Raw genomic sequence first — 14381 nt, 5'->3', positions numbered from 1 at the left:
ATTCCAAGGTTCTTCATGATCACACCGAATCGGGGTAACCCCATGAAGCCGGCGGGTTTGAATTCGAATATCGGGAATCATTGATGTCATCCATTTCCAAACGTTAACACATGGGTTGCGACATCCCCTTTCGTCCGCCTTCATCGACAGTCTACCATGTCTCTCAATATCGTGATAATTGGAGGACACGGCAAGGTTAGTTCGATCTGCGATGTACTCGATCTATCTAATCCTACACAGGTGGCGCTCCACCTCGCCCGCAAAGCGTCTACCGCTGGGCATACAGTGACATCGGTCATCAGAGACCCCTCTCAAAACGAAGATATTTCGGCTACTGGTGCGAAACCTCATGTCTTGTCCCTCGAGGATGCCCCTATATCCGATTTCAGCAATCTTTTTACTGAAACCAAGGCCGATGTTGTTTACTTCAGTGCTGGAGCAGGGGGCAAAGGTGGCGAGGAACGTACCAAGGCTGTTGATTATCAGGGTGCACTCAAAACATTCGATGCGTAGACAGCGTTTCTGGGAAGAAACCCGGCTCGTGTTGGTTTCTGGACTCGATGTGGGTAATGAAGACCGGTTCCCTGAACACTATGTAAGCCCTATCTTTCTTACCTCTATATGGCTCCTGATTGGCCTCCTCATGGTAGACCGAACAAGACAAGCAAGTTGCTTTGCACGTTCGCAAGGCAATTGCCGCATGGTACAAGTGGAAGTACGAGGCCGAAAAATGCTCGTCAAACGCACCTCGTTCGAGTGGATCATCCTCCGTCCTGGTGGGCTATCCGACAATCCTGGAACGGGTAAAGCCGATATCGGACGAACCCATCTCACTTCAACCATCTCGGTGCGTCGTTTCTTCCCGGCTTGTTCTGATCCCCGACTAGGTCATCTCACCTACCAAATTCGTTTTCTCATTTTCTATTTGATTGACGACCGGTTCCGAGCAAAAGCTCATATGTCGACCCTCCATGTTCCATCATTTCCATCCGTTTGTTTACTTGGAACTGACGTATTTGTTTACTTCGGACTTTGCTTGTCGAATCTTAAATCCAACCTCATGGCCAAATTCATCTGTAATCTGACGCAAAATCGGCGAAAACCGAGTAGCGCGAGGACGTTGCAACAGCGCTTCTCCATCTCGCAACTGTTCCCTCAAAAGCGGCAGGACTAGGGATCGACATGGCCGGGGGTGATAAGCCTATTGGGCCCGCTCTGGACGCCTTTGTCGAGAAGGGCGTCACGGATTGGCTGGGTCAAGCCTAAATGAAGGTCGCACTGATTAATTAAAACCTGCTGCATAAATAAATGAACTTCTCCCACATGAGTCACTAATTCCCGCAAATTGGCCAAAAAAAAATCAATTCCACCACCCCGATAGGAATTTTCTGGGTCAATGAACTTGTGCGATTGCAGTGGCGATCACTCGTAGGCCTAATTATAGGCCAGTCTCCGAGGGTGGCTCCTCTATCATTGCGGTCTACCTTCCTCTCTGAGCGATTATGGTCCCGGTCATAAGTAAAGTTGTATACATAGTTCTTGGCCGGATCGGACATAAGATTACCGTTCGCGCGATCTCGACTTTATTGCCTCAGCGAACGGCGTCGGATAGTCGCGAGACCCTTACCTATCCAGGTACCCAGTGGTCCAAATACGTCCCGCCAGCCCGCGCCGGGATGTGTTTAACATCCGCTATCGCTATACTTTCCCTTTTGAGAGATTTTAGTCACAGGTAACTTGTCAGCCTCACGACTGGATTAACGCTTCATCTATGTGGCACGATCAATTAGCAGGCCCAAGTTCCACTCCGCACAGTCTTCGTGTTTCGAGAGTCTGGAAGCAAATCAATAAATGGTGGGGCCCACTGGTGCATATGTACTTAAATGGAAGGTGGAGGCGCGAATCCGGGCGGGAAGTCCTGGGTACCGTGCATAAAACCTTTAGCCGCCCAGCGGAACCGCCTGACTTGAATCAGCATTTGGTCTATACAGTGGAGATTGGTTTTTTGTTTTCCCAGTGAATGTATTCAACCGGATCCACACAGTGCGAAGACGGATTTGCCGTCAAACCTTGCTACCCGTTTAGCTACAGATTCAGCCGGGCAAAATTTTCCATGGCCAGCTGCGATGGTGAGCAAGCGTGATCCAGCCCTCTCTCATGTGTTCGATGCCTATATCCTGGAATCCAAGAACAAAGAATTTAGCAGTCAAAAGAGTATTCTGTTCAAGTTCTTTGGTTATTGTTGAAAATGAGCTGATAATTTAGTCATCTCGACTAAGATGTGATGTCGATGATGGGCTCGAGATTTAAAAAATAAGAAAAGGTATTCCATGAACAATGTAATATATCGACAAGCAGAAGCATTTACATAGTATACCGAGATGAACAAGTTTGAACTAAAGTAACAAGGGTTAGGCTATGGCTTGGATGGCCTAGATGCCCGACGTTTTCTGTGCGTGAGTCGTGGTCCTCGCATCTGAGTTATGGTTAGTAGATGTTCTCCAGAGACACTGGGCATAAAACTTACCCGTCTCTTCTTGCGCGCGACTCCAACGCTCTTATCCTTGTCGCCCCCTTGATCGACTTCTTCTTCGGTTTCTCCATCACTTTCCCTACCGCTTTCCCTGCCGCTTTCCTCTTCACCGCTCCCTTCTTCCTCGCCACTCTGTTCCGAATCTTGTTTCGGCTCCAACTCTTCGCCTCCTCGACTTCTCCTCAGCCGACGCTCTTCCCGCGTACTAGTAGTGTTTGCATGATGTTGGGTCTTGACATTGTCTTGGTCCTCGTCGCTTTCACTCGTCAAGTCTTCGTCCGATTCCTCGTCTGCCGATTGCTCTCGCCACGTGTTTGTCTTTTTAGGACGACGTGCTTTCCTGTTCCACATTCATATAGTCAATGATCAGCAAACGAGCTCTCAACGCAGGGAAACATCGATAGAAGCTTCCTGCCTCCACGTTGAATGTATGGATGTTGAATCGGCGGGGTTGTGGTCACCGGGGACATACCATCACCGTTCCACCGATGGACGAATATGGATATGTCCAGGAAAACAAAACTAATACTCACTTAGTTGTTCCATTTGTTCGCCCTGAGGCAGTTGCCTTGCGCTTCCGAGGAGCTTTGTCCTTGTCGTCTCCGTTTTACGACTCTAGTACAAGACGTTGAGCATATACGCATGGCAAAAAGTTTATCTGGGGAAGTGTTGTGATCGGCACCAGCAACATGGTCACGAACGTCATCGCATGGACGCATATCAGTCCGCAGCCAAATTGAACAGTCGCGCGCCAAAGCGAGCAAACAAAATACCCAGGGTGTGGGCGGCTTAGCGCCGAACACTCGCCGTTGAACGCCCAAACAAAAAGAAATTACCTTGCTTGTAGGTGAACGGATGGGTTTTCCAGCTGAAGATAGCCATTGAAGGTTTTCTTCTGGAAGGTACTCCTTTTTGGAAATCTGTGGGCATGGCAGCGACGACGTCAGCAATCAGCTCGCGGGGGTGAGTGGTCCCCGTAGCTGGGAGACACATGCCTTGCTCGCCGCCTCATGATTAGGCAACGCACGGAAAATGTCACCCGGAATCTTAACCTTGCCAGGATAGGTGTTTAATGTCCACCCTCTGTTTTTAGCGCGTGCCCTAATAAGGTGCTGAGCCAACTCGCTCAGGACGTATAGATGCTGCACGCGGGGAACAAAAGCTCATTCAACACTCGGAGGTCGGGAGCACGCCCAACGCCACTTACCTCGCTGAACACATGAGAATCAGCATCACGCACGGTTTTCGCTTTGAGTGCCAGGTGGAACTGTAAAGAGATGTTTTCGGCGGTTGCGACAATATCGAGATAAAATTCGATATATCTGACCAACGGTTTGGTCAGCGATTCTCCTCTGTGTGTATGTGTCTGGAATCAAGTGGCGCGGTCTAGCGAAGCGGGACGCTTTCTCCAGCGCATATATAGTGTATAGAAATACTTACTTGGCCATATCTTGCAAACCTTCAGTGGTAACTGTAAAATCGGGGTGGTGCGCCAGCAAATGCAGCAGCCGAATGAACAACATGTCAAAGTGCTGTACTCGCAACTCTATAAGATTTTGGTATGAGCAATTGAGATACATTCTAAGCAGCAGATAAACTCGCCGATTGGGAGCCTGCGCATCGATGCAACGACCCAGTTGCGAGCTCTTTCTCTGATTTCCCGCTCTGGATCGTGGGCAGTGATAAAGGTTAGCACATAAAAGTTGGGCCCGAGTTTTCGGTTGATACACAGGAGAGTAAATTTGTTGAGTAGCTCGGACCGTACCCGGAACGAGGTGTCCTTGTCCACATAATTAGCCAATCACAAGTCGTTGTCAATAATGGAATCTTACCTGCAACGTGACGGCCAACATGATTAAATTCTTGAGAACAACATTGCCATACGTTTCAGCCGAAGACATCTTCAGGAGAGACACTGCAGCTTGTAGGCGGAGTCTTGCTTTGACCCTGGAACTGAAATTGATTGTAAAGTTAATAGCTGGCCTTTCGGTATGCTTCGCCACTCACTCATAATCGATACTTGGATTGACAGCTCCTCCATGCTCTAGAATGGCAAACAGCAGCTTGAAGACGGGTTGGCTAACATCTAGCGCTGCATCAGAGTTAACGTGGGCCAGGCATCGATTATGCATAACCTTGAGGGCAAGGAGCTTGGCTTTGCCGATTGCGTTCAGTTGATTGTCCTCGACCCACTCTTCATCGGCGTCATCAGTGAGCATTTCATCCTAGACATTATCCAGATGTAAGCCATCAATACAGCCGCAATTAGACACCAAGTATTACGTACCTCTGTGGAGGGAATATTTGACATGAGGAGCTCTTGCACCAAGTACGTTGTGATAACGTTACTCTTGTCTTCAAACGCCTCGGGACAAGCTTTGGCGGCCTCGGCCAAAGCGGCAATATGCGCCACTAATGTATCGCCCTTGGCTTTCGGCAGGGTTGATGCGATATTCTGTCGGATATCAGAGTTTGACCCACAGTATGAAGGCCGTGTGGAGCTCTCACTTTGACGACTTTAGCGCAGAGATCAGCTCCATCCTTACAATAAGATAAGGCCCGAAGGGCAAACTTTGCTTGCTTTGGCGAATCGCATTGGGCGATCTTTACTAGTCGGTCGGTTGTACGTCTAGCAAGAGATCAGAAGCGCCTCTCATAGATGTATGGAACGTACTTTTCAGTCGGAGCCAATGAATTATCCGTTCTGACAACAGCAGCCAGAGCCTGGGTGCAGCACTGGACGAGGCGAGGATGTTTCTCATCCGCAAGTGCTTTGATAAGCTCGCTACATGTGGAGAATACACTGTGGGGTTGAACTTGGACATGCACTCCAACACGGATTGAGCTCGGTCAGCAATGATCTCCGCGTGCGTTTGTTGGAGGGCTGCAAATTTCAGACATGTTCAAGATGACAACCAGACCAGGGATATCAATGGATAATACTTGCCTTCGTCTCCGCCCATCCCAACCAGTGATTGCGACTCTGTGTTTGGTTGGTCGGAGAGCTTGAGCTTCTTGACTAGTGTTGGAATCGAGGATTGATTGACAATATGCAGACTTGCTCGTCTTAAAAACCAAGACATAGTTTCAAGAATACCAGAGGATGCTTGCTCAACACGCCGGTGGAACTCGGACTAGAAGAATGAGCAAAGCAAATATCAACACAGAAAAACGAGCATACTGTGGACTTGATCAACGCCTTAAGATCAGTTTGCGGATCCACACATGTTTTCAATAGTTTGTAGAGCCTACTCTCGTTTAGCTTGGCGAATGTTCGGAGGTCGTCTGCAAGTTTACTAGCATCTGCACTTTGGGCTACGAAACCGTTGTTAGGCAACAACTCGATACTAAGAATAATATGGACTCAACATGTAACCACTTTAATGGCATGATGGAGATTTTTGGTTATTTCTTCTTCGTTTTATCAATGGTACCGCCCTGGCAATGGATGTTAACTTGGATGATATACCGTTTATTTGCTACACACACATTAAAGTCAACACAGCATTGAATGAAGCGTTCGAATACAGATGGACGGCTATGAAATATGAATCCAAAGTCAGGCAACTATATCATAAAGGATTTCGTGTGACAAGTTACTCACGGCGACTTCAAATTCGCAAGTGCCAATAAACTAGTAATATGTCCTGGATTTAAATACTTCATAACCAAAAGTAATCGTTCTGTCCAAGACACGACATCTTCGCTTTTGGTAGGCATGGGGAGTACAAACTCAGAAATACACTTTTCAGCTTCATCCCTGATTCTATGTCAATCAAAGTTGTGAAACTAGTCAAATTGGGGAACACACCTAGTCTCGGGCATCGCAGCAGCTTCTATCAGTTTTCCGGGTATCCAAGAGAATTGAGGGACGGCTGCCAAATCATTATTTTCGCTATCTCAATTGTGAGTGTACACGGTGCGGCTAATTCTGGGTAAAACTCACATTTCTGGGTACGCTAAGCTGTATAACCGGCCTATGCTATTGAAGGCTTCGTGACGTACCACAGGCTACAGAATAGTGATCTCAAATGTGTACTACTACGTGATTTGCGCATCCACAACTCACCTTACGGTCCAGACACCTGCCAGCTAACTCCTCCAACTGAGACTTCGTGACATGATGTAACGCAGCCTCATAATCGATTTGAGAAAATAGCTTGCACACTGCTGCGCGGACCTTGTCATCAGGATCCATGAATTTGCCTTTAAGTGCCTCTGTAAATGCAGATACTTCAGTGATCAAAATGTGAACAACGAGCGACACTCCTTACCTTCCATATCACATTTGAGCTCAGCGTGACGAGATACTATGTCTTTCGCGCATTCAACGAATATCACTCTAACCACAGCGACTCTATCATTTCGGCGCAACAGCCACTGTGTCCAAGTCGAGGGATATGTGCGTGCAAGCTTAGCACCATTGGAATCCCCAAAGATAGCACCCAGTGTTTGTGTGGCAATGGACCGAATTGTCTGATCGGTGACACGAAGCTCTTCCTCCAACTGAGGGACGACATTTAAGAGCAGGGGGGCTACCGCTTGGGCCAATCGTTGGACAAGTTCATGAGCCGTACGCAACTCTTCAACATCCTCCGCAGGCATAGAAGTTTGATCATCAGGGGTATGTTGTAAAAGTAAATCACCAAAGTACTGAGCAACGTGTCGTTGTAGTTTGTCAGCCGTCCGAGTACATACACCTATTGAAAGCCTATAAGCAGGAGAGTCGGTGCGAGTACGAGCTGGTAGAAACTGTGCGAGCAGAATTTCTAGGACTTCGGATGGCAACGAGGCACATTCGTCGATGAGGGCCACCAAGATTTCCGCCATGAACATTTCGACATTCTTTGGCAAACCCATCGGCACCAAGTCGAAGACATTGCGGAAAATAGTGCAAAGCAGTTCATCGGCAGCAGGGATATCGCAAACAAGAACAATAGATTTGATGGAAGCCAGTGACTCGAGGAGATAGAAATATTCGTTATAATAAGGTGCATCAGGCCCACGCAGCCCGGTAGAAAGCTGTCGAAAGAAGAACTGAAATATATCCTATAAAGTGCTATATTTCAAGGCCTTGGGATAGAAGTCATTAGTTAGCTTACCTTGAGTTCCGGGGCAGTATACGGTGCATCAGGCGCGTAGAGTCGTAAGAGGTCTGCGATACAACATGCAGCCAGTGCACGGACGCCTTTGTCCTTGTGAAGGAGTATCGTAGTACTGATGAGTTCTTTTCTCACACCCTGTAACGTATTTGTGTCGACATTGTCTTGGTCAATGGACGCAAGCTCCGAATGAAGTGTCTACATAACAATAACATTCAGTGTCTGGACAAATGTGATGCATATTGAGAGCTGACCTTCATCCTTTTCACCAATGCATCTGTGGTAAGGCCTTTGGTAATGATTTTATCCGAGAACTTGAGCTTGCGAGGAGAGTTTGCCCCGCGTGTTGTTGCCACCATCGTCGTTGGTCTAGTGATCGAGAGAAGAGGCGCGTCTCACAATACAGTCACGTGATTATCACAGCCACATCATTATGTTCCTTCTCTCTGTGGGATTGGCAAATCCCCGTTGCAAACAACCACATGTCTACTGAGCGTGCAGCACCTTACGGAAATTATAAAGGGTAATTGAACACTTACCATCCGTTGTAAAGACACTCACAAACGTTAGCTACTACAAGAAGCGCGGAAACCGTACCTCCGACCCCCGCCTTAAAGTCCTTCCTCCTAGCCTTTTCAAAGATAAACGCGTTCTCGATGTCGGTTGTAACGAAGGATGGGTGACATGTGAAATAGGTACGCGTCTCGATATTGTCCGCAGTGCTTTTAGAGACCTAGTGATACATCCGTAGCTCTTTGCTATCAGCCTCAAGAAGTCATCGGAGTGGACATTGACTCGGAGCTCGTTGGTCGAGCATGGCGTCACAGAAGGGAGGTTTGGAACCTTCAGAGTCCTAAAGCTTCATTAGACAAAGTCCCGTTCAGCAAATCAAAAGACGAGTACCGTGGTGAGCCTACTGGGCTACCCCATCAATATCCCTACTCATCCGCATACTCCAGAAAACTCTAGGATCGAGGACGCTACTGGCCAAGAAGAACGCGACGCATATTTCCCCGAATGTTTCCCATCACTATTTGGACCGGTGCCAATACCATCACCAAGCGTGAGTACACGTGTTTTTTATATTGTAGTTGCTCTAATATAACCGCCTGGTGATAGCCAACCTTTCCCAATAATGTATCATTTCATCAGAATGATTGGGCTAATATGGGTTGCCTGGCGGATGAATTGGGCTACGACATAGTGGTTGCGTATGTTCCATATATGCCATATATGGGCTACTAACCAAATTTCTGGGAATAGATTTTCAGTGTCCAAGTGGATCCATGTGCACAATGGCGACGAAGGAATTAAAAGATTTTTTTCACGGGTCAAAGATGTGTTGAGTGCACGTACAACCCGTAAGTTGAGTTGACAACTCGCCCAGGAGGCGACTAATATCGTTCACATCCTAGGTACATCGCCAGGCATCTTTGTGCTTGAAGCGCAACCCTGGTCTGGGTATCATAATGCAATGCGAAAGGCAAACCTACACAGACCAAAAGAGGTAAGAGCGCGCATTTGTTGTCGTTAATTTATCCTCAATCACTTGGTAGCAAGAACCTCTCGAGAGTCTGAAACTTAACCCTACCGAATTCTCGGCCGTCCTTGCAGATTTGGGATTCTCTGCACCCAAACGTGCTGGGATCGTCGGGGAAGGCGGTATGTTCTCCTTGTGTCGTATTTTGGATTTCCATTCAATTCGCTTTATGAATTTCCCAGGTTTCCAACGGCCGATAGATATTTACGAACTGAAAACTAGCTAGTCCAAGAGCGGTATACGAAAAGTTTATGCAGCTAAACATGGCACAGTATACAGATTCGATCCGAAACTAGAGCACGTATTCGTGCGTAATTTTATAAGTTAAACGTAAGGACTCAAACATCGAGACCTCTGGTTGTCAATGAGTCGTCGCCAGGCTCAAACTACAGGGCTAAAGACCTGGAATCCGATCCAGTCTCTTCTACCACTCGAACTGGCAGTATGCGGGCGGTCCCTCATATCGAGTGCCAATAGCACCATGCTCCGGATGTCTGGGCTACGACTCATATGCGGATATGAATATTCGAAGTCGTGCAAGGGGCGAGTTATATTGGAGAACTTTAAGAACTCTGTAGTTATCTCATCATTAAAATTCGGTCGAGTCCACAAGGTGGTGAAAGACGCATTTACCTATACATCATATAGCGAAATGCTCCCCAACCTATCGAGTCATTTCAAGGCCACAAGAGCTCGAGCTCGGTTTACATCTCTCATAAGCCTCATAGCCGCGAGTGGACTTATATAAACTTGAGGGAGATGAAAGAAACATGCATGGAGACTTGCCTTCAGTATCTCGACCCTGGCTCAGGACCTTTTCGCCCACGAGCAAAATGCGACCCAAACTCGGGGTCATGGATTCCCAAGGATTTTCGAGCACTCCAACATGTATGAGTTTAATATTGCGGCCTTTCGAGACATAGAATGCCATTCACCGATGAAGTTTATCTTCCTCTCAGCTGCGGCCTGCAGTGACGCCTGAATGAAACAAGGGCCATGCAACTCTGAGTATGAGAAACTGATGTTATCCATCCAATTCAAAGAAAACATGCCCGGCCCGGCCCAGGGCGTTTTTCAATATCTGAGTACTACTACAGGGGCTTCGGTCAACCCCAACAAACAGTGCCATGCTTTTTACCACAGTAATTTGGATTCAAAACTAAATCAATCACGCATAGGTTCTCGAAATCTCACTTAGACGTTATAATTATGAATCTTATATCCTAAATGTATGATACTATACAGTATACTAGTATCTTTTCAGTAGGGGCACATTTTGTCTCAAAAACTATGATCAAACCTATTCTTAGCCATATACGATGATTATACAGTATCCCATTTCCGTTCAGCTTAAGCGAGACACTCATGGTAATCTTGTTTATGCTTCTCGAGAATTTCGGGCTCGCAAGCTCTAATGGATTTTCTAGATTTGCAGAGTTTCTCGTCCAGACCTGTACTAGGGATTCCAAAAATCACATCTCTTTCTCAACGTCTCGATTAGGATGCCGATTCCGTCACATACCAGCCACACATCAAGTGTTTAGCCATTGAAGCTTATAGGCAACCTTCTGCCCAGAAAAGTGACCGCAGGCTCAAATTGAGACACCATTCCATTGGCGGGATGTAAGCGATAGGTAAAACTATATGTTCTTCGCCAATAGAAGTGGCTCAAAGATTGCCCCGAGGCTATGATTGGTTGGCGGAGGGGGGGGGGGCATGGAAATAGCCGAAACACGTGTTCGGTTTGGTTGCTTGAAGTTATGACTCAACCATGCCTTTTGAGCGCCATAATATAATATCTGCATGACATAAATAACGCCTGACAAGTCCAACACTTACCATTGATATTGAGGGTGGAATTGAGCGGGTTAGAACGTGTGTTATCATCACAAATGGGAAGAATAACAGGAACAGTGCCAACTTTATTATGACTGTGTCACTAGTAACAGATGCAGCGTGTTGCGTGAGTGGGGATTGTCCATTGTAGCACAAAATCCATAATGGATGAAATACCTACTCCTGCCGCGTTGAGGCAGTATTTATTACTTGTATGCGCATTTGGTTGAGCAGGGTTTTCTGACAGTCTCTTATCATTTTTGGTTGAGCAATTAGAGCTCTGGGACAGAATTTTGATCATTTGTATCGATTAACATTACTTGTTTTGTCTGATGATTAAACCTCTCTCATGCCCGCAGTTGCCTTTTGGTAGCGATATATTCACTATAATCGCTAGTGGCTGACCACGTGAAACCAGAAGGTTCGGATTATCCGGTCCCTTTTGGCAGAATCCGGACCCAGGGGTCGGATTTTGCCAAAGATCCAAACCCTAGGTTTCGGATTTGGGGTTCGGATAATCCGGACCTTGGGAGTTCACTGTGTGACAAGTGGCTGGTATGAGGCGGACTCGGCATCTGGATTAGAATTCAATCAACTACCTCAGCAATCACACGGATGGAATTTCTGTACGTACTATCCGTAACACTCCAGACAGAATCGGTGGAGAAGAAAAATTGAACAAAATATGACCAGATAAATTCCGGCCAGCTGAGAGACTTTAACCGCATTCCCCCTCTCTATCCTTGAACTTTGGAGCGTTGATAGGCACTATAGCACCATGAAAAGCACTCAATTGAGCTCCTCAATCTTCCCTATATCTCTGACCGCGATTTTCCTTTACCAATGCTGGCGCTTGACTCGTCGGCCTAAAATTCGGCACCCACCATCCCCGGCGTCACTTCCGTTCGTAGGCAACTGGTTTTCAGTTCCTTCAGGCCAAGAATGTGTTGCTTTTGCGGAAATTGGAGAAAAGCTCAAATGTATGCTACTGAATTGGTACAATCCCGATATCATGTATGCAAACTGATATACGACTAATTTTTAGCCGACATTGTTTATCTTGAATTATTTGGCCAGAAAATCGTCATCCTTAACTCTGCCGAGGCTGCATCCGACCTCTTGGATAAACGTTCAGCAATTTACTCAGATCGACCCTCCGTACCAATGGTTACTGACGCATCATTGTACGCCGAAGCTGCCATTGCTGTTGATTTGACCCTTGCTTGACTAACCTATCCAGAATGAACTGGGCGAAGACTGTTTCCTTGGCTAAATATGGCGAACTCACACGTAGTTATCGCCGCATAATGAATAATTGGCTCAACAAGCGCGCTGTTGTTCAGTTTAATCCCATGCAAGAAAGACAGGCTCGGTTGCTTTTGAAACGCTTGTTAAATATCACAAATCATTCCCAGCCCTTTCACGCTGTCAAAAACGAATTATTTTTGTAGGTCCTACTTATTTGCCAACGACTCCTAATACATATCACCTACGACCCCACAAAGTTCTACAGGATCGTCGATGCTTCAAGTCGCTTATGGGTATGAACCACAAGGTCCCGACGACCCATTCTTCACGATGACAAAACTCGCATTTGAACACGCTTTACATGCGGGGATGCAAACAAGTAAGTATATAATGAAATACACTAACGGTTCAACTAACTGCGCTACTGTGAGACTTTCTGGTGAACGTATTCCCGGCGATGCTGCATGTACCAGACTGGTTTCCTGGAACAGGATGGAAACGCATAGGAAAAGAATGGGGAATAATGCAAGAAGACGCAAAGACTAGGCTCTATGAATGGGTAAAGGAACAGGTTGTGAGTATTTCTTCCCTCCCCTCTAAATGGCATTTGAACATAAATCTCCCCCACTACCTTCAGGCTGCAGAAACTCATCAAATTTCGCTGCTTGGTCTTATGCTCCAGAATCATGACGATGCACTACTCTCGGGACTGAGCCCTGCAGAGACTGAGGAACGATTGAAGGAGGTTGGGATAATTCTTTTTGGAGGTTAGTGAGAGAATCAGCTGCAAGTGTATCCATAGGACAAAACGAAGTCTAACATACCGGATCACTCACCAGCCGGGATGGATACTGTAAGCAATTCACTGAGGGGATAAAATTGACTTTATTGACTTCTACTACGTTCATTTCAGAGTGCGAATTTCCTTCTAAACTTTATAGCTACAATGGTTTTGCACCCAGATGTACAATTACGAGCACAGAAGGAGCTCGACACTATCCTCGGCCAAGTAACTTTACCAACAATTAAAGACCAAGAACGGCTACCATACATTAGGAATGTGGTCGAAGAGGTTCTACGGATGTACCCTGTTGTTCCGCTTGGTAAATATTTCTCGAAGCCCCAAAGAAGTAGACGTGCTTACCCACGCATCAGGATTGCCCCATGTATGCTTTAAAGATGACATTTATCGAGGATACCACATTGAAAAAGAGACAATTGTGTAAGGAACGTTACTTTGTCTTTGCATATATATGGAATTAATTACTCTACTGGCTCAATTGTCTATTCTTATTAATCGATCAGTATGGGGAATGTTTGGTGAGTATTTAACCGGGAACTACAGCTTGCTGTGATTGATATGATGGTTCTCTTCTACATTCGCTAGGGCTATATCGCGTGATCCCCATCTTTACAAAAACCCTGAAGAATTCAACCCAGATAGATACCTGGATTCTAGTGTCCCGCGGCCACCTGTTTTTGGGTGGGGAAGACGGTATGCATTCCGCTCGAGAATGAACCACCAACTTTGTCTCACAGGCAATATTTATAAACTCCTATAGTAAATGCCCGGGCATCTATTTCGCTGAGGAGGCGGCATTTGTCAGCGCTGCCTCGCTGATATCCATGTTCAGATTCTCAAAGAAGAAAAATAACGACGGCGAGGAAGTAACGCCCCAAATCAAGCCAAAGCACAACGCACTCGTAGTGTGAGTAGCTTGACTGAGCCTACACTTCAAAGACTAATTCAGGTACTTATTCCATGACCTAGTGAACTAGATGATTTTGAATTCGGATTCGAACCTCGTTCAGAGGAACACCGTCAGTTTATCCTTGGTACCAACGTTGACAAGGAGCAACTCTCGATCAGATAGAAAGTACGAGCAAAAGAGCAGTGGGATTAATTTTCTGCTTGTTTTTCGTAACCCCAAGTTCAGTAGTGGGGCCACGCTCAATGCTCTACAAGTGTATTTGAGACTACAGATATGAATAATCAAAGCAATGACTATTATTATTAGCAGTGTGCTGCTGTCAATTTCGTCGCTGAGTTCATCATGTTGAAATAATTATCTCAAGATAGTCTATGTGTATGATCAAAGACTCGAGGTGAGTCGCAGTGGCT

The 14381-nt window shown here is 46.3% G+C and overlaps 4 protein-coding genes across 4 annotated transcripts; 3 read left to right on the top strand and 1 right to left on the bottom strand.

The window, feature by feature from the left end:
- Window positions 1-156: 156 nt before the first annotated feature.
- On the top strand, window positions 157-513 carry RhiXN_08475 (NAD(P)H-binding family protein; the record flags this gene model as incomplete). The annotated part of the gene is made up of 2 exons (XM_043328291.1): window positions 157-195; window positions 241-513. 2 exons carry the CDS (start codon window positions 157-159, stop codon window positions 511-513), a joined length of 312 nt encoding a protein of 103 aa, XP_043183676.1.
- Window positions 514-730: 217 nt separating this feature from the next.
- RhiXN_08474 (NAD(P)H-binding family protein) lies at window positions 731-1266 on the top strand (the record flags this gene model as incomplete). Its single annotated transcript, XM_043328290.1, has 2 exons — window positions 731-847; window positions 1111-1266. 2 exons carry the CDS (start codon window positions 731-733, stop codon window positions 1264-1266), a joined length of 273 nt encoding a protein of 90 aa, XP_043183675.1.
- A 1150-nt stretch (window positions 1267-2416) lies between these two features.
- Window positions 2417-7994, bottom strand: RhiXN_08473 (sister chromatid cohesion protein; the record flags this gene model as incomplete). Its single annotated transcript, XM_043328289.1, has 24 exons — window positions 2417-2476; window positions 2528-2868; window positions 3067-3133; window positions 3370-3453; window positions 3523-3675; window positions 3741-3855; window positions 3974-4079; window positions 4132-4198; window positions 4299-4313; window positions 4366-4480; window positions 4541-4758; window positions 4821-4988; window positions 5042-5162; window positions 5208-5318; window positions 5477-5667; window positions 5715-5880; window positions 6021-6071; window positions 6138-6293; window positions 6345-6428; window positions 6480-6544; window positions 6603-6751; window positions 6808-7582; window positions 7636-7833; window positions 7890-7994. The coding sequence occupies 24 exons, from the start codon at window positions 7992-7994 to the stop codon at window positions 2417-2419; spliced, it is 3681 nt and encodes a 1226-aa protein (XP_043183674.1).
- Window positions 7995-8117: 123 nt separating this feature from the next.
- On the top strand, window positions 8118-14133 carry RhiXN_08472 (cytochrome P450 family protein; the record flags this gene model as incomplete). Its single annotated transcript, XM_043328288.1, has 20 exons — window positions 8118-8158; window positions 8206-8330; window positions 8387-8542; window positions 8595-8698; window positions 8755-8846; window positions 8899-8996; window positions 9051-9142; window positions 9192-9297; window positions 12057-12195; window positions 12252-12458; window positions 12517-12638; window positions 12691-12833; window positions 12897-13026; window positions 13099-13112; window positions 13173-13362; window positions 13415-13481; window positions 13565-13579; window positions 13647-13754; window positions 13822-13968; window positions 14031-14133. The coding sequence occupies 20 exons, from the start codon at window positions 8118-8120 to the stop codon at window positions 14131-14133; spliced, it is 2199 nt and encodes a 732-aa protein (XP_043183673.1).
- Between the last annotated feature and the right edge of the window lie 248 nt (window positions 14134-14381).

Source organism: Rhizoctonia solani, chromosome 10 (genome assembly GCF_016906535.1).
Source record: "Rhizoctonia solani chromosome 10, complete sequence".
Lineage (NCBI taxonomy): Eukaryota > Fungi > Basidiomycota > Agaricomycetes > Cantharellales > Ceratobasidiaceae > Rhizoctonia > Rhizoctonia solani.
Note: the sequence above shows the minus strand (reverse complement) of the source record. Positions and strands in the feature narration are given on the sequence as shown.